This window comes from Ornithorhynchus anatinus, chromosome 14 (genome assembly GCF_004115215.2).
Source record: "Ornithorhynchus anatinus isolate Pmale09 chromosome 14, mOrnAna1.pri.v4, whole genome shotgun sequence".
Taxonomy (NCBI): domain Eukaryota; kingdom Metazoa; phylum Chordata; class Mammalia; order Monotremata; family Ornithorhynchidae; genus Ornithorhynchus; species Ornithorhynchus anatinus.
Genome location: NC_041741.1, coordinates 46,015,216 through 46,041,964, shown reverse-complemented (window position 1 = coordinate 46,041,964; position 26,749 = coordinate 46,015,216). Strand labels below are relative to the sequence as shown.

Sequence of the window (26,749 nt, the reverse complement as noted above, 5' to 3'; positions counted from 1 at the left end):
TGCCCAAGATCACACAACAGACAAGTGGCAGAGTCAGGATTAGAACCCATGACTATCTGACTCCCAGGCCCATGTTCTATCGAGTACACTAGCTAGATCCCACGACCCCTTCACCCACAAGCAGTTCAAGTGGGTGGACACAGGCATCAGTACAAGTGCCTTGGTGCTGCTGACCCACACTCGTCCGGAGAAGGTGGCCCCCAGAGAGCTGACCTCTGGTCACTGCTTGCTCTTCAGTTGGCCACTGGTATAAGGGGTCATGGCCCTTTTGGGCTGCACCGTGGAACTGTGTTTCTTGGGCTGCCCTGTGGACAAGGCCCTGTAATCAACACATCCTTGGCTGCGGGGAGGATTTGCTGGAACTCTGTCTCAGAGGGAATGTTTAGTAGCCACAAGAGAAGTAGTGTGGCCTAGTGGAAAGGTCACAGGCCTGGGAGTCAGAGGACCTGCTTTCTAATTCCGGCTCCGCAACTCATCTGCTCTGTGACCTTAGACAAGTCACTTCACTTCTCTGTAACCTCAGCTGCAAAATGGGGAATAAGATTGTGAGCCTTATGTGGGACAGGAACTGTGTCCAATGTGGTTAGCGTGTATCTACTCCACTGCTTAGTATAGTGCCTGGCACATAGTAATCACTTAAATACCATTTGTAAAAAGAAAAAAGTGAGTCCCTGAACTTCACCTCTCCATCTTTACTCACTACAATTTGTTATTTGAGGCCCTAAGGGAAAAGGCTTCAACCTGGACTTTACCGCCAGGAATGTTGAAGTTTGTGAACTTATCTTCCCATCTCTCTTTCCCTCCTTCTCCCGCTCCTACCCTGTTTCCAGTCCTCATCTACCAGTTTCCACCGAAGTGTAGCAAAAACCAAACCGCTTCTTGGTCCCTACCTCCAAACGCCAAGGAGAGGCTCCCCTCCTCATCCAGCCCGAATGCAGGAGGTGGTAGGTGATGAGAGTCGAGGAAGAGATAATTGGGACTTGGCAGATGGAAGCTGTAGAGGCTGGAAGATATCATAGAATGAAAGAACAGAGGTCTGGAGTCATTTTGGAGGATGGAAAAAAGAGAAACAAAGTGAAGAGTCTGCAGTCTTTGTATTGAGGAAATACTCGGGATAGCTGTATGGTAACCACGTATCCCTAAAAGCTCCGTTTTTAAAAATTAATTCTAAGAACAAAAATTTCGTTTTCAGCACAGTCACACCGTTGATATAGAATTTTTGAATTCCAATTCTGTGCTAGGCTCACCGAGTAACATAGCTGCAACTTGGTGGGGTTTGTAATCTAACTAATGGAAAACTAATAGTTAATTTTTAATAAGCATCGACAAACTGATATTGGTGTAAGCTGCTTGATTTTAGTTGTAGAAACAGCAGTTTAACCACAGATGAAACATCCAAGGAAGGCTGAGAAATAGGACACTATCTTTAAAAGTCTGACATATCTGACTCATTTTGGGGGGAAGGCAAGTGAGGTATGACTAAAATGGCAGTTACTAAAAGCATGACACTTCAGCAATCTTTAATCCTTTTCTCTGAGCAATCTAATTTCTTTCACCTAATTACTCATTTTGAATGGTGGGTTGTCCATGGGATATTAAAGGGACCTGTCTGAGTGTTTCCTTGTAAAAAAAAAAATAAGAAAATCATGACTCCTGGTCATGTCTGTACCTGCCAGAATTTTCATGCAGAAGATATGGGGTAAGGTCTGGAGTTACTTTTGAGTTTCTTCTCTTGTTGGTTGCAGTCAGAAGTGTTCCAGAATGTAGCCTGAATTCCCTGTAGATAGTAGGCTTCTTCCAAAATTGCAACGGTGGCTCTTCTCCAAGCTGCTTCCCTTATTCCACAAATCAGACTAAACACCAGAAAACCAGACAAAATAGACAAGGCAGTGCCTGACCTAGTTGGTTAAGAACAAAATGAAATTCCCTTTCTTCCATTCTAGTGGCTTAGTAAGATTAAAAAAACCAAACTGGTTTAAAATGTCACAGTTGCAGTACAAAATTATCCAAGCATTCAGTCAGTGGTATTTATTGGGCACTTACTGGGTGCAGAGCTTGGGTGCACACCAGGCAACAGAATTGGTAGACATGATTACTGCCCACTAGGAGCTTGGAGTCTAGATGGGGAGAAGATATTAAAATAAATTACAGACAGGAAGATGGCAGACTCTAAGGCTATGTACATAAGTGCTGTGAGGTGGGGGTATTTTGTAGACACCACCTCTCTTTTCATGAGGATGTAAAAGAAGAGAAACAAAGTGAAGAATCTGCAGTTTTTGTATTGGGGAAATAGTATAGCTGAATGGTAACCACGTATCCCTAAAAACTCCGTTTTTAAAAATTAATTCTAAGAACAAAAATTTCATTTTCAACACAGTCACACCCTTGATATAGAATTTTTGAGTTCCAGGTTTGTACTAAGCAGAGATCCCTAAGCTCACTGAATAACTGATGGCAGACTCTAAGGCTATGTGCATAAGTGCTGTGAGGTGGGGGTATTTTGTAGACACCACCTTTCTTTTCATAATTGATGTGAACTGTGGGCCAAAGGAGTAGGTCAAAATAACAGATACAAACCTTTTTGCTATTTTCTTGGGGACCACGCCTGCCAACTCTGTTGTATGGTACTTCTTCAAGCGATTAGTCCAGTGCTCTACACAAAGAAGCGCTCAATGAATACCACTGAAGATGATGATGATGATTTTGGTTCAAAAACAAGATTCAGATTTAATGAAAATGTTAAAGTCACTAACTCTGGGGGGATGACACTCACCCCACCCCCACCTCCACAGCACTTGCTTACCTATCCTTGTACTCTGCCATTGCCCTATTTGTATTATATTTTTGTGTCTGTCTTCCCCACTGGACTATAAGGTCCTTGAGGGTAGGGTTGGAGTGTACTGCCTATATTGTATTGTACTCTCCCAAACTCTTAGTACAGTACTCTGCACAAGGTGAGCACTCAATATGCCATTGATCGATTGAGTGATGGATTTACTGGTCATTTAAGCCGAATCTCGGGCAGAGTTTCCAATCCATCCATCTGTCCTCCGTATTTATTGAGCAACTGCTGTTGCGTAGAACACTTCACTAAGCTTATAAAAGAGGAAAAGAGGTTTAGTAGACACGGTCCCTGCCCTCACAGAGTTTACATTCTACCAGGAGAGACAGATGTTAAAGCAATAGAAATAAATAGGATAGAAATAAAGAGGAAATATAGAAGGAAATAGGATATACATCACAGAGTTGAAATGAACTGGGGAGAATTTTGAACTTTTAGAGAGCTGTGGACTCTTGGAGATGAAGTGGGAATTCCAGTAGAAGGAAGAGTGTGGGGTTGGAGTCAGTGGTGGGAGAGATGAGAACAAGGCACAGTGAGAAAGTTAGCTAAGAAGGAGCAAAGAGTGTGATCTGGGATGTAGTGGGAAACAAGAATAGATAAGACAGAAGGAGAAAATTGATTGAGTGCCTTAAAACCATCTGTTAGGAGTTTAGGCATGATGTGGCAAGGAATGGGTAATAATTGAAGGTTTTGGAAGAGTGGAGAGATGTGGACGGAACAATTTTATAGGAAGCTGATTTGGGCAGCACAGTGAAGTACTGACTGGAAAGGGATGATCCTATAGGCAGAGAGACCAGTAAGGAGGCTCATGTACTAGTCAGATTGGACTATGACGAGGCCTGGACCAGCACGGTGGCTTTTTAGATTGAGGGAACAGACTCTCCAGGGAGGAAACTATACTTACTTCATTTAGTGCTGTTATGCGTAATATCCTGGTTTCACTGATCTAACTAAGAGTGCTAACCAGGGTAGAAGCACTTCTAGTTTAGGTTTCCCAAGCAACTCGTCCTATTGTGTGCATCCCAAGTACAGTGTAGGTGCTCATCAAATATTTCTGCTGATGCTAAGTTACATTTCCTCTGAAAGTATTACAATCCATTGATCAGTGGTTATTTATCGAACCCTTGTATGTGCAGAGTACTGTATTATGCACTTTGTAAAGTACAATACGATAGAGTAATGAGTGCCTTCAAGGAGCTTGCAATCTAATCAGGGAGACAGACATTAAAATAAATTACAGAGAGGGCATGCAGCAGGGTATAAGGATATGTATTACCTAAGTGCCGTGGGGCTGTGTGGGGTGAGTATCCAAGTGCTTAGAGGGTGCAGACCAAGTACATAGGCAACACAGAAGGGAAAGTAAATAGGGAGGGAAAATGAGAAAGTAGTCCGGGTTTTTGACAGGGCTTTGAAGATGGAGAGAGCAGTGGTCTATCCAGTTTAAAGAGGGAGTCTGTTTGAGGTCAGAAGGAGGACGTGAGGTCAACGGTGAGAGAGATGGAATCGAGGTACGCTAGTTGGTCGGCACTAGAGAAGCAGAGTGTGCAGGTTGGGTTGTAGCGGGAGGTGAACCAAGTGAGGAAGGAGCGGGGGAGCCGATTGAGTCCCTTAAATAATAATAATGTTGGTATTTGTTAAGCGCTTACTATGCGCAGAGCACTGTTCTAAGCGCTGGGGCAGATACAGGGTAATCAGGTTGTCCCACGTGAGGCTCACAGTTAATCCCCATTTTACAGATGAGGGAACTGAGGCACAGAGAAGTTAAGTGCCCACAGTCACACAGCTGACAAGTGGCAGAGCCGGGCTTCGAACCCATGAGCTCTGACTCCCAAGCCCGGGCTCTTTTCACTGAGCCGCGCTGCAGTAGTTTCTGCTTGATGCAGAGCAGCCACTGGAGATTTTTGAGGAGAGGTGAGACCTGCACAGAACTTTTTTTTTTGGAAAAATGATCCAGGAAGCAGAGCGAAGTAAGGGGAGAGGCTGGAGGCCGGGAGGCCAGGGAGGAGAAAGATGCAGTATTTTGAAGCAGGAGATGATAAGCCATTAAGCCAGGGCGGTAGCAATTTGGATGGAGAGAAAGGGGCGTATTCTGGAGATGTTGTGAAAGTAGAACTGACAGGATGTGGTGACTGACTGAGTATGAGGGTTGAATGAGAGAGATGAGTTGAGGTTAATGCCAAAGCTCTGAGCTTGTGAGACAAGGAGGACGGTGACGTTGTCTAGGAATGTTGTGGAGAGGTGAGGGTTTGTGTGGGAAGATGAGGAGTACTGTATTGCACAAATATAAAATTTGCATACTTTGATTCCCCCAACTATGGCAAAATGACAGTGGATATATAATTTGGGGATGGAAGAGTATCATGGCCTATTGGAAAGACCACAGGCCTGGGAGTCAGAGGACCTCGGTTCTAATCCTGACTCTGACAGGTGCCTGCTGTGTGACCTTGGGCAAGGCATTTCACTTCCCTGTGCCTCAGTTTCCTAACCGGTAAAATGGTGATTCAGTGCCTGTTCTCTCTCCTTTTTAGACTGTGGGTCCCATGTGGGTCAGGGACTGTGTCCAATTTAATTAAATCTTATCTACCCCAGTGCTTAGAGCAGTGCTTGACACACAGTAAATTTAACAAAATACAATAATGATAATACTACTACTACTAATGATGGTTCTCTTGATACTTTTAATTGTAGATATTACTTGGGCTGGTTACTCTAGTACTCAATATTATTTATCTTTAAAGAAGGTTTATAGAAGAAATGAGGTGAAAAGACATTTCTCCAAATTAAAAAAACAACTTTTTATTCTAACTTTCCATTTTTCCGTGTTCAAATTTAGCAAAGTACAAACATTTCCAATACATTTTCACTTTGTCTTTTTTATGTCTTAATCATAAACATGCATTTTTAGGGCCTTACTCAATTTAACCTGATTTCTAACCCCCAAATAATTTCTTTTAAAATAAGATTAAATCTGGGGGGGGAAGGTGAGAATTCTATAAAAAATTTTAAGTTTTTCTTGATTCCTTAACTGCTAAAATGAAATTAAATGAATTACAAATCCATCCTAATTTTGTCACACGAATTTAGTTGATTTGGTTGATATATAAGGACCTGCCAATCACGCTTTGGTCAACAAGAGAATCAATCTATATTTTGAAAAGTGATATCTGGAAAGGCTAGTCATTTAAAACTGCAACATAAGTATTTCTTTTTCTTTTTTCTGGGGATTTTCCCTTTTCACACTGTAAAGAATTTCTAGTTTCCTTGTATAATCAGCCCCCTGGACTAAGCACCAAATTTCTCACTCAGAAAGAACCTTCTCCTTAAAGTCAGGATTTGAATTTTATTAAATTGTGGATTAAGCAAGGTTATCTTGGTCATTGTTATGTATATTAACAGGGGAATGTGAAATCAGACAGTTCATTCAACTAACTGCCTCATTTGCAAACTCCTGTAAGGGATAATTTTACTGAAGAAATACTTACTATGTAGACTCCATCAGATATGCATCACTAAAGAAAAGGCTTTTGAAATTTAAACTTGTTTCTACCCAAATTAAAAAACACACACACACACAAAATAAAACCCAGTAAAGAATTAATGATAACTTTAATTGGGAAAAAATTCGCACCACATGTTCTGATAAATCTAATCTATTTACTTTTTCTTTAAAAACAAAAACTGCATTTATGGTCTATTTCTAGATTGTTGTGCTTAACACAATAAATTCATTGAGCATTTAGTTTGGGCAGAGCACCTAACTAAGCACTTGGGAGAGTACATTACAATAGATCCTTGCCCACAAGGAACTTAGAGTGTAATGCACCTCAAATTTCACCTTAGGGACGAAACTTATTTTGTTTACGGATAAATTTTGATTTTTGAGAACCTCAAATGGTTGTCTGTAGTCTGTTTTTTGAATTTCTGTATTGATAGGTGTAAATTTAATCATATTTAGACATATTTCCAGTGAAAGGCATTTTAAACTAAGGATGTGTTCTTCCTGGTTTTGTTTTGAAGCACATCTTTCATTTAATTTTTTAAAAATTAAAGCGATTTATTGTTAGACTATAATTAGCATCATATCATTTTGAAGCATGTGCAGTCATAAATAAGAAACACCACAACAGGTTTTGTTATAACATGGGTCTGCAAAGTATGAAAAAAAGCAGTTTAGATTTCATCCCTCCCCTTGCTTTCTCCCAATTTTGAGGTAACTGGAAAATTAAAAATTAAAATTTAGTATCGCTAGCCCCCAGTAGTTAAAAATGTACACCCAACTTAAAATCAAATAATCCTATTGGCACCTCAAGATTAGGGGTTCAAGTTAGAAAAACAACGAAAAATTTTACTTTCATTTTAAATCAAAATCCTTGGTAAGATTTGTAAAGACTGAGAAGGAGCATAGCCTAGTGGAAAGAGAGTGTAGCCAGGGAGTCAGCGGGCCTGGGTTCTATTTCTGCTTCTGCTACTTGCTGCTGCATGACCTTGAGCAAGTCACTTAGATTTTCTTGGGCCTTAGTTGCCTCATCTATAAAATAGCACTGAAGTACCTGTTCTCCCTCCTAACTGGACTGTGAGTCCCATGTGAGACAGGGACTGTGTCCAACTTATCATATCTTGGATCTACCCCAGTGCTTCGTGCGGTGCTTGGCACATAGAAGCACTTCATAAATAACTACAATTATTATTGCTATTATTTTTATGACCTCAGATAATATTCAGTTTAGAAATCGTTAAATTTTAACTAATATGCATTAGATGTAATTCCCTGGGGGGATAAAGTACATTCAACAAAAGACCTAAGCAATATTCCTGGCCTTGTCCGCAGAAGGTAGCATAATTTGAGTTATCTCTTAATGTACTAATGTGGGCTAATAATTTCCACCTCTAGCATCAGAACATATAAATGACATAGTAATCGTAGTAATGATACTAAGGTCTTACTATGTACAGAGCTCTGGCACTGGAAAAAAAATACACAGGCACGAGTTAGAGTTCCTGGCCCTCCAGTGAATATGATTCTAGATGATGCAAAAAAAGGAAACAAATCCCAAATAGAAACTTTTATGGACCAAAGATTTTAAAAGAACTGTCCAACTTAGAGGTGAAGAAGTGTACACTTACCTTCTAGTGATTCTTCGGAAAGTCTTCATAGTCTTGTCTTACCCCGTCGAGTTGTCTCTGACCCTTAGCGACGCCATGAGCAAATCTCTCCCAGAGCACCCCACTGCCATCAGCAATCATTCTGGTAGTGTATCCCTAGAGTTTTCTTGGTAAAAATTCAAAAGTGGTTGACCATCGCCTCCTTCCGTGCAGTCAACTCGAGTCTCTGCCCTCCACTCTCTCCCATGCCGCTGCTGCCAAGCACAGGTAATCTTTGACCTTTAGCAGATGGCCTTCTGCTCACTAGCCACTGCCCAAGCTAGGAATGGAATGGATAGGCCTCTTCTTGACTACTTGTATAAAAAAGCTGAAAAGTGAAGCTGAAAACAAATTTTTCAAATCTCATTTATGCCTATCAGCCTTTAAATAGGAGGCCAGGCATTAAGAATGGAATGGCAGAGACAGCAAAGGAAGAGGTAGTAATTGTACTTATTGAATCACCTAGTGAGTGGGGGATGAGCTGTACATTTGGGATGTACGTCAGGGGACGAAAAAACTGTCAGTAAACAAGAATATATTACACTTTCCAATATTACCAGTTAGCCCTCGTTTATCATTTGGAAAGGTAGAAAAGCATTATTCATTTGCAGTTAATCATGCTATATTTTTGCCCATTTTCAAACCACGATGTAAATTTGAGCAGTACGAACCCCTCTCCTACCTCCATTTCCCGTCATCATTTTCAGTGGCATTTACCGAGCACTTACCGAGGGCAAAACGCTGTCCTAAGCTCTTAGAAGAGTACATCAGAAACATACAGTCACCACCTTCCTGAAGCTTACAACTTGTTTACTAGGAGAGCTATTTATTCAAAATTTATTCAGTTCACACACGAACCCGCAGAAAGAATTAAACACTTAGTTCTAATATATTATTTAGCTAGACATACCGTGCCTTTAAAAATCATCCGTATCTACCTTAAATTGGTGCATTAGTACATTTTTTCAATCTATCTACTACGTTAACAATATAAAACTCTTGCTGATAGCATATTGGCCTTTGTTTTATCTCGAGGCACTCTTTCCTTTGAGAAGCATAATTACTAAAACAGGAATCCCTCCAGTCATGAATTTTTAAACCAATCAGAAATACATTTCAACAGGTTGCTTCTTTTTTTTTTTAATCTCATCATACCTGCCAAGACTCTCTTTGTAATCTATAATAGGGTTTTGTGCATCAAGCTAACATGAGAATTGGTCACAGCAACAGAGCAACTCCACTGGAATGTAACACCTATTATTAGAATCACAATATGATGAGATATAAAATACATTAAAGGGCAAACCAGAAAAAAGGCAGTGGGAACAACAGAAAAATGAAAAGGGCATCGGTGAAGAATGTTCGTAATCCGCAGAGAGGGTCCTAATGGCTTGGAATTCCAATCTGGAGCTTGCTTGTGAACTGATCCCTCCTGCCACTTATCTGGTGTGTGACCTTGGGCAAGTCACTTCACTTCCCTGGGCCTCAGTTACCTCGTCTATCAAATGGATATTAAGACTCTGTCCGACCCGATTTCCTAGTATCGATCCCAGCGCTTAGTACAGTGCCTGGCACATAGTAAGCACTTAACAAATATCATTATTATTATCTGGAACAGCACTAATAGACCACATACCTTTATTTGGAGATGAGAGAGGGCTGCCTCGAGATGGGTCTTTGTTTTTCTCTCCAGTGATAGAGAAAAGCTTGCCTGAAAGTTTCTTGTTATAATTAATAATGACGGCATTTGCAAACTGCTCACTGTGTCCAATTTTGTATTCAGCACTGGGGAATATACAAGATACAAGATAACTCTGGGCAGAGAAAGAGACTGTTGTTATATTGTACTCTCCCAAGCACTTAGTACAGTGCTCTGCATACAGTAAGCACCCAATAAATACAATCGAATGCATGAAAAGACAGAGTCTCTGCCCCTTGTGTGGCTCAGAGACTAAGTAGGAGGGAGAACAGGTATTTCATCCCCATTTTCTGGATGAGGAAACTGAGACGCAGGGAGGTTAAGTGATTCCCTGTTAAGCAATGGAGCTAGGATTTGAATTCAAGTCCTGTGACTTCCAAGTCCATGTTCTTTCCACTAGGCTACACTGCTCCCCTGTTATGGAGAGTTTACCCAGATTACCCACATCTTGTGCCCTTCCCTGAAGAGCTCATTGTCTTACACTGTTTGAGCAATCATCCACTCCTACTTTCAAAAAGGATTTAATTTTCTTCCTATTACTCAAACAAGGATTGTTTGGGTACCTTATCAAAGGAGCAGGATGCATACTATTCCAGAGTTAACAAGACACAGGACTTTTGCCAAAGCAAACATCTCAAGGCCAGGCAGAACCTAAATTTTAGATTCCCTTTAAGCTTTGCGTTTAACAAATGGGATATTGGTTAAGCCCTTACTAAGTGCCAAGCGATGTACTAAACATTGGGGGGGAATGCAAGGTGATCAGGTCCCACATGGGGCCTATGTCTAAGTAGGAGGGAGAACAAGCATTGAATCCCCATTTGGCAGGTGAGGGACCTGAGACACAGAGAAGCTAGTGATCTGCCCAAGGTCACACAGCAGGTATGTGGCAGAGCTGGGATTAGAACTCACATCCTCTGATGCAGACCCGTGCTCTTTCCACTAGGCACATTGCTTCCCAGCATAAGATTATTATTGTGTTTCTCTCCTGGACCCCACCCCTACTACATTTTCCTATGTAACCTAATTGCCTTAAGTCATGACAGACGTCTACCTTCTCCAGTCTGAGTTTTGGCCTATGCTGTGGGTATTACAGCCTTCTAGTCCTAATTAACCCAATCTTACTCTGTGGAGGTAGGCGATATAAGGGGATGCAGCCAGTCTGTGATCCAGAAGGAACTGGGGGAGGCCTAGTATACGGAATGGTTCCAAACCTCTGCTAAAAAAGACTACTCCATTTTTGAAGGCTGCAAGTCAATATGGTTGGTTTGCCCCTGTTCATCTTGCCAAAGACTTCAGCTGTGCACTATCATTTGGGGGTTGTGGCTCACTAAAAGCTTAAAATGCTTTCTCTTCCTTCTTGCTTACAGTCCCCTCACCTCGGTTTCCTATAAAGCAGCTGGCGGAAAGTCCTGGTACCATCCCTCTAGATTGCAAGCTCACTGCGGATAGGGAACGTGTCTACCAACTCTGTTATATTTTACTTTCCCAAGCGTGTAGTATAGGGTTCTCTACACAGTAAGTTCTCCATAAATACCACTGAAGATGATGATCCAGCAAAGCTGCCTTGCAGTGAGCACTGATTGCTAAAATGCTAGAAAACTGATTGCATTCTAGGTATCATGGATAGCTTTCTAGGATTTAATTGCTTGTGATTTGATGTTAATTTTGGCACCTTCACGACACCGAGGAAACTGCTCAAAAAGTAGACCGGAACATCAGTGGTAGGTCTAAGTCTTATAACCAGAGGAGATTGGATGCTACTGTACAAGAAGTAGGTTTTAAAATAAAATTAAAATTCTGATTTGTTGCTTTACAGAAGCAGTACCTGCCTCTATGGAACAAAGCTCATTTGCCCAAGGAAATCTGGAGTCAGGGAGGAGACCAGACATAACAATTTCAAATTTTGCTAACCGAAAACCTTTACAGCTGCCTCCAGGAAAGCCCTCGGCTCTGAACGATTCTGAAGCACTGGGAATGATGCACGATATTTGGTCCCCAAATGGAGAAGAGTTTGTTAATACCAATTTAAAGTTCTCAACCTCAGACAAATTTTCTCACAAGCCCCAGGCTTCTGTTGAGACCCTTTATGTTTCTTCTGTGTTGAAAGCGTTTCACCCTTCCAGGAGAAGTGAAAGTAGGAAGTATCTGAAATCGACTTTGTCTTCTTCCAAACAATATCCAGAGATGAGTAAAACGGCTTTGCCAAACTTCAGTCCGCGGGCCTCCAGTATTGTTCCGGTGGATAGTGTGGGCTCCAACCCCTACACACAACATGGTGAGTCTTATGACCCTGCATGGTGTGTGTATTAAGCTTTTATTTTTATCCTTTTACATCATCTCTCCTTTTCTCTCCCTCTTTTTTCACCTAGGGCTTGCACAATAAGCCTGCCATAGTGGTAATTCTCAGCTAGGAAGCCGCTCCTTTAGATAAAGGTGCTAAGACATAATTGATATCTTGGGTTACCAGCACTTGGGGAAGAGATTTACCACAGGCAATGAGCCACATAAATGGAGATCAAATTAGAAACAACCAGCATTAAATAAGAGCTTCCTGTTTGATAGCTGAGGCAGTTACTCTGGGTCTGTGCAAGGAAGAAATTTCATATTTGTGTGTGTTTTGGTCTCCGGACTGAACTGTATGCTATCTCAGTCTTCTCCCTCTCTCACACCCTCTTCTCTGAAAACATTAAAGAAGGATGCAATGCGGTGCAAGATGAATGAGATACTGGGGTAAGATCCCAATTCTCGTCTGATGCCTGAAAACTGTTTGAACCCCGTATTATGTAATTTTGTCTATTCCTTGAAGAGGAATAGTGCAAGTACAATTTTTGGTTCAGGCATTCGTCCAAATATTAACCGTATTGTCCCTTATTGGATGTAATAATGCTTACTAGCCATTATGAACATAATGTTTTGAAAGTACCTTTGGCTCAGATGAAAGGCACCCCATAAATGAAAATAACCAAAATTGTTATATTGAGATTCCCAGAAGTGCACAGATTAGTTTCAACGAGAAGAGTGCCACGTGAAAGAGTAGAGAAAGCTACAGGAGAAATGTGAAAAATAATTTGCACTCCTCCCTTTCCACTATTCAAGGGATTAGTGGTCAGTGGTTTCATGGTCAACCTAGCTTTTTCATTGAGATAATAGGTTGGATAGATTAATGGATGAGAAGTCCATAAAGTTTTATTAGAGGGAAAGTTAGAGCTGTTAGAAAGATTCAAAGATACAGGAATGATAGGCCCATGATGGGCTGTTACAAGGAAAAATTGGTACATCCATATCCACGAGGAGGGCTGTCACGGAAACAACCACTATTCTATTCCTCCCGGGTGTCTTTACTGTTATGTTTGGAATCAGAATCCTGAGGGTCTGAGCTATTGATCTGCTCTAATGGCATTTTGAAGTTAGGGCTTTTGTCTTGGAAGCCAATCAGTGTTGGGCAGTTAGTCAACTTGCATGAACTCTAGGAAGTCTTCAACGCACTGCTTCAGACATCACTAAAAAGTAGGTGAGCCCTTCAGAGGGACAGAGATTATGTCCAATTCTCACCTGGGGATTCTCTCCCAGCACTTAGAACAGTGCTCTGCACACAGTAAATGTTTAATAAATACCACTGATGGACAATTACTGTGGCCTCATTCAAAGCCTTACTGAAGGCACGTCTCCTCCAAGAAACCTTCCCTAAGACCCTTTTCCTCTCTCTCCCACTCCCTTCTGAGTTGCCCTGACTTGCTCCCTTTCTTCACTTCTCCTCCCAGCCCCACAGCACTTATGTACAGATCTGTCATGTATTTATTTCTATTTATGTCTTTCTCCCCTTCTAGACCTGTTTAGGGTCTAACAGGGACTCTGTTTATTGTTATACCGTACTCTCCCAAGCGCTTAGTACAGTGTTCTGCACACAGTAAACGCTCAAGAAATACCACTGAATGAATGCATGAATCCATGAATTCTACCAGTTCTACTACTAATTTTTGACAATGGAGTGTACATTTCAGTTAGGCAGTTTTGCAAGAAAAGCAATCTTTGGGCCTAGTCACACCAGTAATCCTTCAAAATTCATGACTATTTCTGTCAAATTTAGCCAGCTTAACTTGTCAAGTGTATTTTTTTGAAGATCATTTTCCATTTGAGGGCCAAATCTGCAAGGGACAAACCTAAAGGTGAGTCCCAACCTAAAATTGGTGTAAATTGCATTTGACAGTCCAAAATAAGGTTTCTGAAGGCACAAAACACCAAGGAAAGTCTGGCATCGTCATGCCTGCCAGATTGCTAGCTATTTTATGCTTTTCCATTTCCAAGTGGCATTGCCCTTCTGAAAGACTATCTCCTCCAGGAAGCCTTCCCCGATTAATCTCTCACCTCCTACAACTGCCAATTCCACACCACCTAAGGATTTAGATACTCACATCCCCCTTTAGCTGCCTACCTTTGTACTGTACCGCTTCTTCCTATTTGCAAGTTATTTTAGTTCTTCTCTCTCCAGCTAGACTATAAGATCCTTGAAGGCAGAGATCACGTCTACTAATTCTGCTGTACTCTGCCAAGCACTTAAGTCAGTGCTTAATTAATACCATCGATTGATTGTTTGCACACAGAGGCACTAAATATATACTATCGATCTACTGATGTTTTTCTCCTAAGAATCCAGGCAAGCAGCCTTTGATTTGGAGGGTAACAATAAGCCCAAAGCACCCTTATATAGAGTTATCAATCAGTGGCCTCCCAGTCCAAGTAGGAGGAATGGATGAGGATGCAGTCTCCCGGCAAAAATATCCCATTTGTCTGAGTGCAGCCTATCATGCCGAACTTCAATAAAATGTACTATTGGCAAATACACCTATGAATAGGAGGTAAAAGAGGCACAGAGAAGTGAAGCGACTTGCCCAAGGTCACACAGCAGACAAGTGGCATAGTGGATAGAGCACGGGCCTGAGAGTCAGAAGGTCATGGGTTCTAATCCTGCTCTGCCACCTGTCTGCTGTGTGTCCTTGGGCATTTCACTTCTCTGTGCCTCAGTTATCTGAAAAACTGGGATTGAGATTGTGAGTCCCATGCGGGACAGGGACTATGTCCAACCCGATTTGCTTGTATCCACCCCAGCACTTAGTACAGCGCCTGGCACATAATAAGCACTTAATAAATAACACAAGTGGTGGAAATGGAATTAGAACACAGGTCCTCCTGACTCTCGGGCCCTGGCTGAGAATTTACAGTCCTCTGGACTGTAATCTCATTGTGGGCAGAGAATGGGTCTGTATATTGTTATTTTGCACTCTCCCATGTGCTTAGTACAGTGCTCTGCACACAGTAAGCACTCAATAAATTCACTTGAATGAATGAATGGGCTCTATCCATTAGGCCACGCTGAAGCATTCGCGATGTCTCCATTAGAATGGAAATTACTTGAGTATGGAGACATTAATCTTTTTTCCCTATGTATCTTCCTGCTGCAATAGTGAAATATGTTGATTGAACCGTAAATGATTCTTCTAATACTAGTTGGAAAGTGTACTCTTATTCTTGAATTTTTGAAATATTTTAAAGTGATGGAATCCGTCAAGAGCAACATCACTGCCAGAATGATCAACCATTTTGATTCTGAATGTTTTATATGAGGTCTCATTTTTTCCTTTTGTCTTAGGTAACATTCATATATGTTATTTGTCAGAGTTATAGTAACCTAGGTGACTCTATAACATATATGAATGTATAATAACCTAATATCTTGGCTTTTTCCCTTCAACTGCCCGTTTGCACGTCCCTCCTTTTTTGTTTCCCCTCAGGATGACTTCTTTGTTGCTAGATTTTCCTCTACATCCCTGAACCTTATTTCTCTTCCCGTCATGACTTTCTTTTGCATTCTCTGAGTTCTCCCCTCATGACTTTCCTAGGTTCTCTCCTATCTCTCTCATTCATTTCCTTATTTTTTTCAGGGTGGGCTTTTCCTGGCCAACGGGGCTTTCTGTTTTCCTTCCCCTCCTCTCCTTTTGTTTGTCTTTACCTTCAGATTCTTTCCCCTCAGCGGCCTGCTCTCTCCTTTTGATGGGTGGGGGGCTAGTTACTTTCCACACTAACTGCATGATTTAAAGACCATGTCCACACAGGCATTATTTTCCAGATAATTTTTCAGCAGGAAGATCTATTTTTGACTTGAACAAGCCTGATGTTAAGTTTCCACCCCAGATGAGCAGGGATTGAGCAATGCAGATAAGAGGAGTGTTTTTAAAGTCACATATCATTACCCCTACAATCCGCGCCCACCCCAGGAAGCAGACATCAGCCCTTGCCCTTGATGGATAGGCAGAGCTCTCCTTTCAGGCTCCATTCCTCCCCACACCTCCCAACACACACAGACACACACAAACACACAAAGCGCTTGGGGTCTTGGGTTGCCTCAGGACAATCCCCAGAGCTGGCAAGAGGGTGGAGACCACTCAAGAACCGTTCTCGAGGCTACAAAACATCCTGGCAAAGACATTCTGTTCTTAGCTGAGACTACAAGTCTTCTACCAAATCATTGCGATGCTGCAGAAACCTCTAGGAGCAAGGCTTTCTAATGTTAACTCCGTAATAAGACAGATTAGCATCCTTAAGACCTAGGAGGTATTAGAAATTATTTTTAAAAAAAATCTGCCATTAGATTTGCCCTTTGCAATCATGGTCAAAAATTTTAATTCTACATTTCGTAGATTTGTTTTTCTAGTGAGGATGTATTATCTAATCGGCAGTAGAAAGAATCCGCACATATCCTGTTGTCATCATTGGCACGAATTTTTATTTCGACCTACCACTCTATTCCTTTATTATTTGTTCAATTTTGTGCTTTGGTATTTGGCTAGTGGGGTTGGTCTTTCGTTAAAGCTATTCTCTCCCTCCTCACCTTTTGCTAGTGAAAGAAACCGAGTGGGACACCAAAAGAAGCCATTAATCATGCTATTTTTCTGTTTTATATAAAAGGCACCCAGATTGTAACAATTAACGATCCTCCAAAAGAAATGTGAAGAAATCATTTCAGCAAACAACTGCTAAAAGCTATCTTCCAGTTCCTTCTGGTCAGAGGGGTTTAAAAGAGCTGTAGGGAGTCCTGGGCCTCTGTTCTGCCCAGTGGGGTAGCAAAATAGGCTAAGCTGACCCCAGGCTTCTAAGCCCACAACGATTTCAGCAGGAGTTGGGTTTAGGAAAGCACAAAGCTCTATCGATATGGATCTAATCTAATATACCCGTCTAAAACACACCGTAAAGAAAAGGAATTTTGTGTCTTAATCAACCCCAGCCCTCCAAATAATCCAGTCCCTCCATTTAGCCCCATTTTCCTCTAGACTGTGAGATCTCTGTGGGCAGGAGTGTGTCTGTTTGTTATATGGTACTCTCCCAAGCGCTTAGTACAGTGCCGTGCACACAGTAAGTGCTCAATAAATACGATTGAATGAATGAGTTTAGCTCTAGTTCAGAACCAGAGCAAAAAGGGTTACTTTTGTTTATCATAATAAGCGGCATGGCTCAGTGGAAAGAGCCTGGGCTTGGGAGTCAAGGTCATGGGTTCGAATCACAACTCTGCCACTTGTCAGCTGTATGACTGTGGACAAGTCACTTAACTTCTCTGTGCCTCAGTTACCTCATCTGTAAAATGGGGATCAACTGCGAGCCTCACGTGGGACAACCCGATTACCTTGTATCTACCCCAGCTCTGCACATAGCGCTTAACAAACACTAACATTATTATTATCATTATTATCAGAGTATTTGTTAAGTACTTACTGTATGTCAAGCACTGTTCTAAGCATTGGGGTGGATACAAGTTAATCAGGTCAGAGGCAGTCCCTGTCCCACAAGGGGCTCACAGACTCAGTAAGAGGGAGAACTGTGTTGAATCTCCATTTCACAGTTGAGGAAATGGAGACACAGAGAAGTCAAGTGACTTGGCCAAGGTCATACAGCAGACAACTGGCAGAGCCGGGATTGGAATCCAGGTTCTCTGACTCCTAGGTCCAGACTCTTTCCACTAATAATAACAATAATGATGGTATTTGTTAAACGCTTATTAGGTGCCAAGCACTGTTCTAAGCGCTGAGGAAGATACAAGGTTATCAGGTTATCCCAGATAGGGCTCACAGTCTTAATCCCCATTTTACAGATGAGGTAACTGGGGCACAGAGAAGTTAAGTGACTCGACCAAAGTCACACTGCTGACAAATGGTGGATCCGGGATTAGAACCCATGACCCCTGACTCCCAAACCGGTGCTCTTTCCACTAAACCACGCTGCTTCTAGGCCACACTGCTTCAGGTTTCAGATCTTATGCACAATTTAGGGTGCCCCCAATCCTAGTTCTTTAATGTATCTTAATGAGAGTGACGAGTGAACAAACAAAAGCCACTTAGGTTTCTTAAAATGTGACATTTTCTATAGAAAGAAAATGTCAGGACATCATAATCCTGTGATATAACTTTATGACATAACAGGTATTGTAAATCAGCATAAAGATTCTGAATAATAATCAGATGGAGTGGATAATGAAAAGCTGTCCCTGTTTTGCACAATGAGGAGTTCTGAAGGTGTTCAGTTAATGAGAACCATCTACCTCCTGAAAAATCATGAATTGTATTTAGAACAAGTGGGAATTTCCAAGTGAGAAGCAGCGTGAGTCTGTGGGTAGATCACGGGCCTGGGAGTCAGAAAGACCTGGATTCTAATTCCGGCTCCGCCACTTGCCTGCGGTGTGACCTTGGGCAAGTCACTTCACTTCTCTGGGCCTCAGTTACCTCATTTGCAAAATGAGGATGAATACTGAGTCCCAGGTGGTACATGGACTATGTCTAAATTGATTAGCTTCTATCTACCCCAGTGCTTAGAACAGTGCCTGGCACATCTAGACTGTGCTCATCTCAGACTGTAAGCTCGTTGTGGGCAGGGAATTTGTTTAATGTTATATCGCACCCTCCAAAGCACTTTGTACAGTGCTTTGTACACAGTAAGTGCTCAATAAATACGATTGAATGAATGAATGAAAGTGCTTAACAAATACTGTTAAAAAAAAAAAACCCTCTCAAACTGAAATTACTGAAAAATTTTCCTTTTCCATTTTTGATAAACCATTACAGGTGCATATGAGCAATCCAGGAATATCTAACTATTTTTGGATTTCAAGTTAAAAAGTGTGACATTATTGTTGGCTGTTGGAAATAATAATTGTGGTATTTGTTAAGTACTTACTATGTGCCAAACACTGTAATAAATGCTGGGGTAGACACAGGATAATCAGGTCTCACATGGGGCTCACATTGGAGCCCAAGTACTGAATCCCCATTTTGCAGATGAGGGAATTAAGGCACAGAAAAGTTAACCGACTTGCCCAAGGTCTCACAACAGCCCATGCTCTTTCCACTAAGCCACACAAATTATTTTTATAGTTCCCCACCTCCAATCAATTGTGCTGTCTCTCTAATCCAAACTGGGGTCAACATTTTCTACTCTTTCTGTATTGTCGCTTGGTATTCCTCAATATTTCTGATCCAACCCCACATTCGTTTTGTGCTTGAGTTGTGGGAACTTGGTTTTTTGTCAGAGCTAGTCTCTCTCCTGTCAGAACTATTCTCTCTCCTCACCTTTTGCTAGTGAAAGAAACTGAGTGGGACACCAAAAGAGGCCATTAATCCTGCTGTTCTCTCATATAAAAGGCACCAAAACTGTAACAATTAACAGTCCTCCACAACACAACTAGTTCTACTGTTTCTCCTCTTCAGTAGTTTCAAATACTTCAACCCAAAGTGTCTTCCTGCTCACTGCTTTCATCCTCTCTCTCCCTTTTCCTAACACTTTAGACACTCCCTTTGTTTCATGCTTAAGTTTACTCACACTCAACCTACATGAACCTCATACTTAAATCAATTCCTCATTCTCTCCCAATGATTAGGTAATTCTGCCTTCAGCTCCGTCAGTCTAACACCACATTCCTGCCATTCACTTACCTCTCTTTATTCTATTCAGTTTTTATATTCCATCTTATATTTTATAGTCCTGCTTGAATATCTTCCCACCTTAATTCCGGTAAATTACCTCCCTTCCTTCATTGAAGTTCTCCTTAAATCACAGCTTCTCCATAATTTGTTGAGTGGGAACCAAAAGAAATTCTCTTTAATCGCCTGGCCTTAGGTCCCTGCTTCTACCTACATGCTAATCACCACTTTGAAATGGGAATAGTGTGGGATTCCTTATCACTCACGGAGATACATCTCCATTACCCCAAAAGCAAACAAGGACAAAAGGGGAAAATAAAATGGGAGCAAAAACAAAGCAGTGTGAAAACAAGAAGAGTGTTTGTTTAAAGCTATATAATACATTCCAATTGTTGATCCTGGGTTATGGTAACGATGTGGATAGTGATGACCTTGAAGTTGTTGATAAAACATTAAGCATTTCTCTCAGAATTCCTCAGGGATGCTGAGTAGCAAATGGTAGATTTCCAGAGTTGTTCTTATCCTCGGGAACAAAATAACAGAAAACCGAGTCCCTTGTTTGGAATCACATTAAGTAGAGTTGTTGGCAATGGGGAGAATAGAGCTCATTCTATGTGTGGCAACTTGTAGTTTAATGCAGCCACCAACCTTCTGGTTTAAAACTGTATCCAGGAATGGCTTTCAGTATTTTACTTGCTAACAGAGTGTTTGTCTCATTTAGGATGAGGCCCAAGAGTTCCTTGATCACATTTTACTTGCACAAAATCAATCAATGACATTTATTGAGCAGTTACTGTGTGCAGAGCACTATACTAAGCTGTTGGGAGAGTTCAATATAACATTCCCTGCTCACAGTGAACTTACAGCCTAGAGGACTGAATTATTCCCTACCAACTCTGTTATACTGTTGCACTGTATGCTCCCAAGCGTTTAGTACAGTGCTCTGCACCCAGTAACCACTCAATAAAAACCATTGATTGATTGATTCCAAATTTGTATTAATTTGTATTGATATTCTGGAGTAAATCTGGCTTGTTGAGGCAACCTAATGCTGTTTCTCTAGCACTGTTTTCTACAGTGTGTATATGATGTTTGTTCCTAATCGGCACTGATTAGGTCTCATGATTATTTCAAATGCTTTTCTACCTACTCTTTTCTGGTGAGACTTTCTAGAATAAGTTGTATTTTTAAGCAGTAATCACCCATAGTTTTTGTTTAATATTTTTCTCTCACTGACAAAACTTTCAGATTTGACCAGCTCCGGAGGAACACCCCCCTTCTTTTCCTCCTTCTCCATCTCATCCCCTGATTCTGCTACCGTGGAGGACGTCGTTTGTTCTTTGCCTAAACATTCTGACGAATCACCCTTCTGGCCCTCGCAGGGCAAGTCCTCCTCTTCCATTTTTTTCAAAGATATGAAGATTAGAGTCAACTACCCTCCTGCTCCCTTTGGGGTGTCTTCGGACGAAGAGGAGATCAGCCATATCAATGCGCTGGACTTTTTCCCTAATAATTCCAATCTTGCCGGAAACCCGACGTGTTTAGAAAACAGAACTGTCGATATTTCCGAAAGTGACTGGGTAGCATTTTCCACCCAAGAGGTATCGGGTCTATCCTCTGTGTCCAGGGATAATATTCTTGCAAACAAAAGCCTCCCTGAAGAGAATGGGTCACCCAAACCCATTTTAGTCATTTTAGGAGAGATAAAAAGTGCTTTAGAGGGATTGCGTGGAGATCTAAGCAATGTGGTACAAGAGCTGCGTATCATCAAAGGCCACCTGGTAAACATGGCTAGGAAGAGTCAGGAAACAAAAAAGGCTTTGAGAATTTCTCCAACTCCTACAGACTCACCAGTCGGGTCTTCACCTTCATAGTGGACCCTCTTGATATGCCAGACGGATTCCACTGTTCCTGGGGGTTTAAGAGTTGACCTTTCACCTGACTTGAATTCTCTGCTGCAGAACTGTGGTGACATTTTGCTTTTTTTCCTATAAAATGTATTAGTATCTAAAAAAAAATCAATCAACACGCTTGGGGACATTTAATGAGAAAAATAATTTTAGCTTCCATAGAAAGTTTCGGGTTTCTAATTCCAAGCCATCCAGACTGCACAAGAATGTTACCTTTCAAATGTTATGATTTTAAAGTGGAAGGTGAAGATTAGCAGATCTGAAACCTGAAGTCCTCTTGGCCAGAGCTTAGACTGGAAGGAGAAAATCCTTCCCAACTCACAAACACAAAGTTTCCTTGCCAGCAAGTGCCTCTGCTCTGGCTTAAAGGGTCCTCTTTTAAGGTTGGAGGAATCTAAATATAGGCTGGACTTAATTTTATGCTCAGCTGCAGGCATTCAAACCAAGTATCAGAAATTTCTTTTCCCCCACCCTGCCTCTTTTGGTGCTGTGGTCAGATAGAATCTAGGTTAAAATTCCAGGTAATTGTCTGTAAACATCAAATAACTCTCAGATCGATTGTCTGTACTTTTATTTTAAATTAAAATAAAAATGCAAGTGAACCGACTCTTTCCTTGCATTATGGGAAATAAAGCATTTTTCTGTTATTTTTTATCTTGTCTTTTTTTTCATGATTCAATAGTTCAACTTGCAAATCAGCCAAGTCTCAAATTGTTCAGGGTTTGATAATCCAACCTTGGGATAATCCAGCCCTCTTTCATCTCCTCTTTCCTGCTGCCTGCCTTTTGAGGATTTCACTTTTCATTAGAACTTGGCTAAACGGAAGGGAAAGGAGTGAAAACTCAACTCATCACAGTCAGTTTGCTGCCTGCCGGCACTTGCAACAAAATGTTTGACGGGGAAGAGGTGGAAACTAATAGTTAAAAGATAGTTATATGCACAGCACAGTACTAAGTGCTTGGGGAAGTTTAATACAACGTAATTAGCAGACATGGTCGCTGCCCATAATGAGTTTACAGTCCAGGGGGTGTTAACTGAGGATTTCATTTATCCATTCTCTGGCTGTCTTCTCCTTTAGTATGCACAATCAGGAGGTGGATATTTTGGGGAAAAAAATCCTCCCCATCTTTTTAACCAATCTTACTTCCTGCTTCTCTTCCTAGGATGCAGTTAGTAAGACAATTGGAATTATTCTTTATCATTCACCAGCATAAATAGTTAATCAACTTGAATGAGTACCCGGGATGAGTTATGAATACTGTCTCCTCTTTAATTTCTCGGATTTGATGGAAAATCCTTGATATCAAGTATAAAAATATCCAATTTACTTAGCATAGTGCCAAGCGCTTAGTTCAGTGCTCTGCACACAGTAACATCTCAATAAAATACCACTGATTGATGAAGGAGCAATCATTAGAGTACCGAAATATGATATCCGCATCTACCACAGCTAACTATAATTAATGTCGCATTAGCCCACTTTATAAAAAAGGACATGCCTTCATTTCCTAAATCATAATTTCAAAGCAAAAAAAAAAAGTAGCAGAAAGATCCCACTGATAAGCATCAGAAAATCAGGTTGCACTCTATTAAAAAGCAGGGCTGAAATTAGAAGTAAGATATTATGGGATTCAAGTTCTGTTGTTTCGGGATGGCTTGGGAAACACATCCTTTGATGCAGGGGTGGGGGAGATGTGAAACCCCTTTTTGAAGCATGGTTACATAATGTGTTAAGCCCCTTCCTGGAGACTGTAAACTCATCCTCTAGACTGTCAGTTCATTGTGGGCAGGGAATGTGTCTGTTGTTCTGTTGTACTCTCCCAAGCGCATAGTGCTCTGCCCACAGTAAGAGCTCAATAAATATGAATGAATGAATGAATGGGATTGCTATAGGTGCAAATTGAGAAGCCTAGAATAGGCAGTTCTGAGCCACGGCCATTCACCGAAGAGACCTGAGTCAGATCCCCAAGAAAACATATTCAGAGGTAGCCAGAAACTCAACCTCTGGTCCTAACTAGCAACTGAGGAAGCCTGGGAAATTTCCTCTGGGAAATTTGTCCTTTTACATCACTTAAAACTCTAAGTAGGTTGCACAGATATGAGTTCCTGTATTTCTGTATTTGTTCATACAACTCAATTAGGTTTCTTCTCGGCTATCTTTATTAAAAAGGCTCAAAGTGGCATGGCTTGGGTGAATTTGAGAGTGGATTTTTTCCTGATTCAATAAGCACCTCGCTTACTAGATCAAATAAGTTGGCGAACTATATATTTGCGATCACCTCTGAAGCAGCCTCATTTAAAAGTCACATAACTTCTGTGGTCCTGCTCTCCTGTTGTCTGGTTTATGTACAGTTCAGAGATGATGACACTAAAAAACAGTTATAGGAGATTTTGTAAGAAACTATTGGAACAGAATTTGAGCACTTTAGCTTTCACCGAGCTATCACTTATTTGAAAACATTAAGTCTTTAGGGAGTGAAATGGTCGGCGACAGTTCGTAGTGCTTCTAGATCAGACCAAGGCAAATGATTTAATAAAGAATAAATGTATCATGTTGAAAACAAAATGGAGTGAAAATAGTAGCAACATAGGCTTTCCACAGTGTACTCTTTTTACAAACTGGGGTCTGTAAGCTCCTTATGGCCAGGGAACACATCTTCCAACTCCATTAATATTGTACTCTCCCAAGCGCTTAGTACAGTGCTCTGCACACAGTAAGCATTCAATGAATACGATTGAGATGAATGAATTAGGCCCAGCTTTCCACTAGGCCATACTGCTTCTCTCTGGGAGGAGAGGGGATTGGAATGAACAAACTTCTGATTTTGATTCCACTGTGCAATCCATAAGATTGCGGTACCTTCATAAATGCCTATTTTCTTATCTCTACAGTGATGATAATACAGCATCACCATTTTAGCTCTCTGCATCTCCAGGATAAAGCAAAGAATGTGGGCAGAACTTTGGACACCTCAGACAGAAGTGCTCTATAAATGCCAAGGTGTTCATGTTTTATTAATGCCAAGCATTATTAAGTAGCAACTTTTACCCTGAATACACTTTGAGAACGCATCAGAATCCCACGCATTAACCAAGTTAAAAGGATCCCTTCCTATATCTATAACAGAAATTTATACCTGTATGATAGGGAAGATTGCAGTAGGGTAAAGTTGAATGCTTTGAACTTTTAGGAGGTGCACAAAATAAGTGATGAGTGTTGTAATAATTCAGAGTACCCCATCTAATATAGTCTTCAAATTGTGAAGAAGTCTAAATAGGGGCCTGCTTTGAATATGCTTCCTTTATGTCAGGATTATCTGACATAATATTATTTTAAGAATACTAGAAAGCTGCCCACAATATAGCTTAGATGGAAAGTGAAATATGTAGTATCCAATGGAAAGTAACGGAGGAATTTGGTAAACCGGAGCTTCATCAAACTGCAATCTGGTCAAATTGTGTGAAAGCAGCATTCCCTAGTGGAAAGAGCACAGGCTGGGGAGTAAGGGAACCTGGGTTCTAATTCTGCCCCCACAACCTCCCTGCTGTATGACCTTGGGCAAGTCACTTAACTTCTCTGTGCCTCAGCTTCTCCAACTGTAAAATGGGGATTCAATACCTCTTCTCCCTCCTACCAAGACTGGCAGCCCCAGGAGGGACCTGATTATTTTGTGTCTGCCCCAGCACTTTGTATAGTCTTTGGCAAAAAATAAAGGCTTAACAAATACCACAGTTATTATAAACACCTCTATCTCTGAGGAAAGAAAGATCAAGGAATCTTCTGTTGTTTTGTTTTGTTCTGCTTTGCTGTCTGTTTCCCCCGTTTAGACTGTGAGCCCGTTATTGGGCAGGGATTGTCTCTATCTGTTGCCAAATTGTACAATTTAAGCGCTTAGTACAGTGCTCTGCACGTACTAAGTGCTCAATAAATACTATTGAATGAATGAATAAACCCTACTGTTTCACTATCTCTATTTTTTAATGGTATTTGTTAAGTGCTTACTATATGTCAAGCACTGTTCCAAACACTGGGTTAGGTACAAATGGATTAGGTTGGACACAGTCTCTCACCCACATGGGGCTCACAGTCTAAGTAGAAGGGAGAACGGGGAACTGAGGCCGAGAGAACAAAAAAGCCAAATGACTTGCCCAAGGTCATTCAGCAAGCAGCTGGCAGAGCTGGGCCTAGAATCCAGGTCCTTTGACTCCCAGGTCCATGCTCTTTTCACTAGGCCATGCTGCTTCCCACTAAGCTACGGATTTTCTGGCAACGGGTGTCACCCGAGGAGAGCTTATCTGAAGGGGATTTGAAATGCAAGGTTATTGGTGGGCCTAAATTGCCTTCCTGGGAGATGGGACTTTCAGTGGAATTGGGCTGTTGGTTTCAGATTAACCCAGAGGGAAGTATACCCTTTCCTGAAGGGCTCGGTTCATTCAAACGTCTGATAGATCAAGAATGTCCAACCTGGATTCTCCAGGCAGACGATTATTAGTAACCATTCAGATTTAAGACCGGTTCCACCTAGCAGGCTGTGGGTGGAAGATTAATTACCTGGCTCTTAAAATGGAGAAGAGGGTCAAGTGAACTGGGAATAACCAGGCTGGTCTGAATTGCTCTTGCAAGAGAACAAACTTAATGTATGAAGATCATGGATGCTGAGCAATCCAGAAAATGAAAGCCCAAAGTGAGCTATCAATTTAACAAGCTCGGAATTGCAAGCAACAGTAGAAATGCCAATAATAGACCCAATGTAGGCAATTTCAATTGGCAGTTTGAAAGCTTTTGGAGAAAGGGACTAATGTGAGCATAATTGAGAAGCTAAGTTTGTCCGGAAGGGAGCAGGCAGTGATGGAAAGGATGGATAGACACAACCGTCACAGCTCAGTGGAAGCCGCATCAAGTGCCGCTAATCAGAACCTGTCTGGAGTTGATGAATACGTTAGAGACAGGTACCGACAGACACACTTCCTCCCTCCCTCCGGGGGCAAGAGCAAAATGTCCCCGCTGAGACTGTCACCAAATGCTACTAGAAACTTTTCTTGTATTCGCCAGGGAGGGAAGCCTGCAAAAGACATATTACTCTTGATTCTCTAGACTGCAAGTTCATCGTGGGCAGGGAATGTCTTTGTTTATTGTTGCATGTACTCTCCCAAGTGCTTAGTACAGCACATAGGAAGCGCTCAATAAATATGA

The 26,749-nt window shown here is 41.4% G+C and overlaps 1 protein-coding gene across 4 annotated transcripts in view; it reads left to right on the top strand.

The window, feature by feature from the left end:
• ENTHD1 (ENTH domain containing 1) overlaps window positions 1-22,207 on the top strand; it is a 61,591-nt gene extending 39,384 nt beyond the window's left edge. For 3 of the 4 annotated variants that reach the window (XM_039914072.1, XM_007670220.3, XM_007670221.3), the window contains 2 exons: window positions 11,500-11,958; window positions 20,894-22,207. In XM_039914072.1, the coding sequence (XP_039770006.1) occupies window positions 11,500-11,958; window positions 20,894-21,519 (1,085 nt within the window). In that variant the 3' untranslated portion in view covers window positions 21,520-22,207. Of the gene's footprint in view, window positions 1-11,499; window positions 11,959-20,880 lie in introns of all 4 variants that reach the window. The other variant, XM_029079173.2, reaches the window with a different exon arrangement.
• Window positions 22,208-26,749: the final 4,542 nt, after the last annotated feature.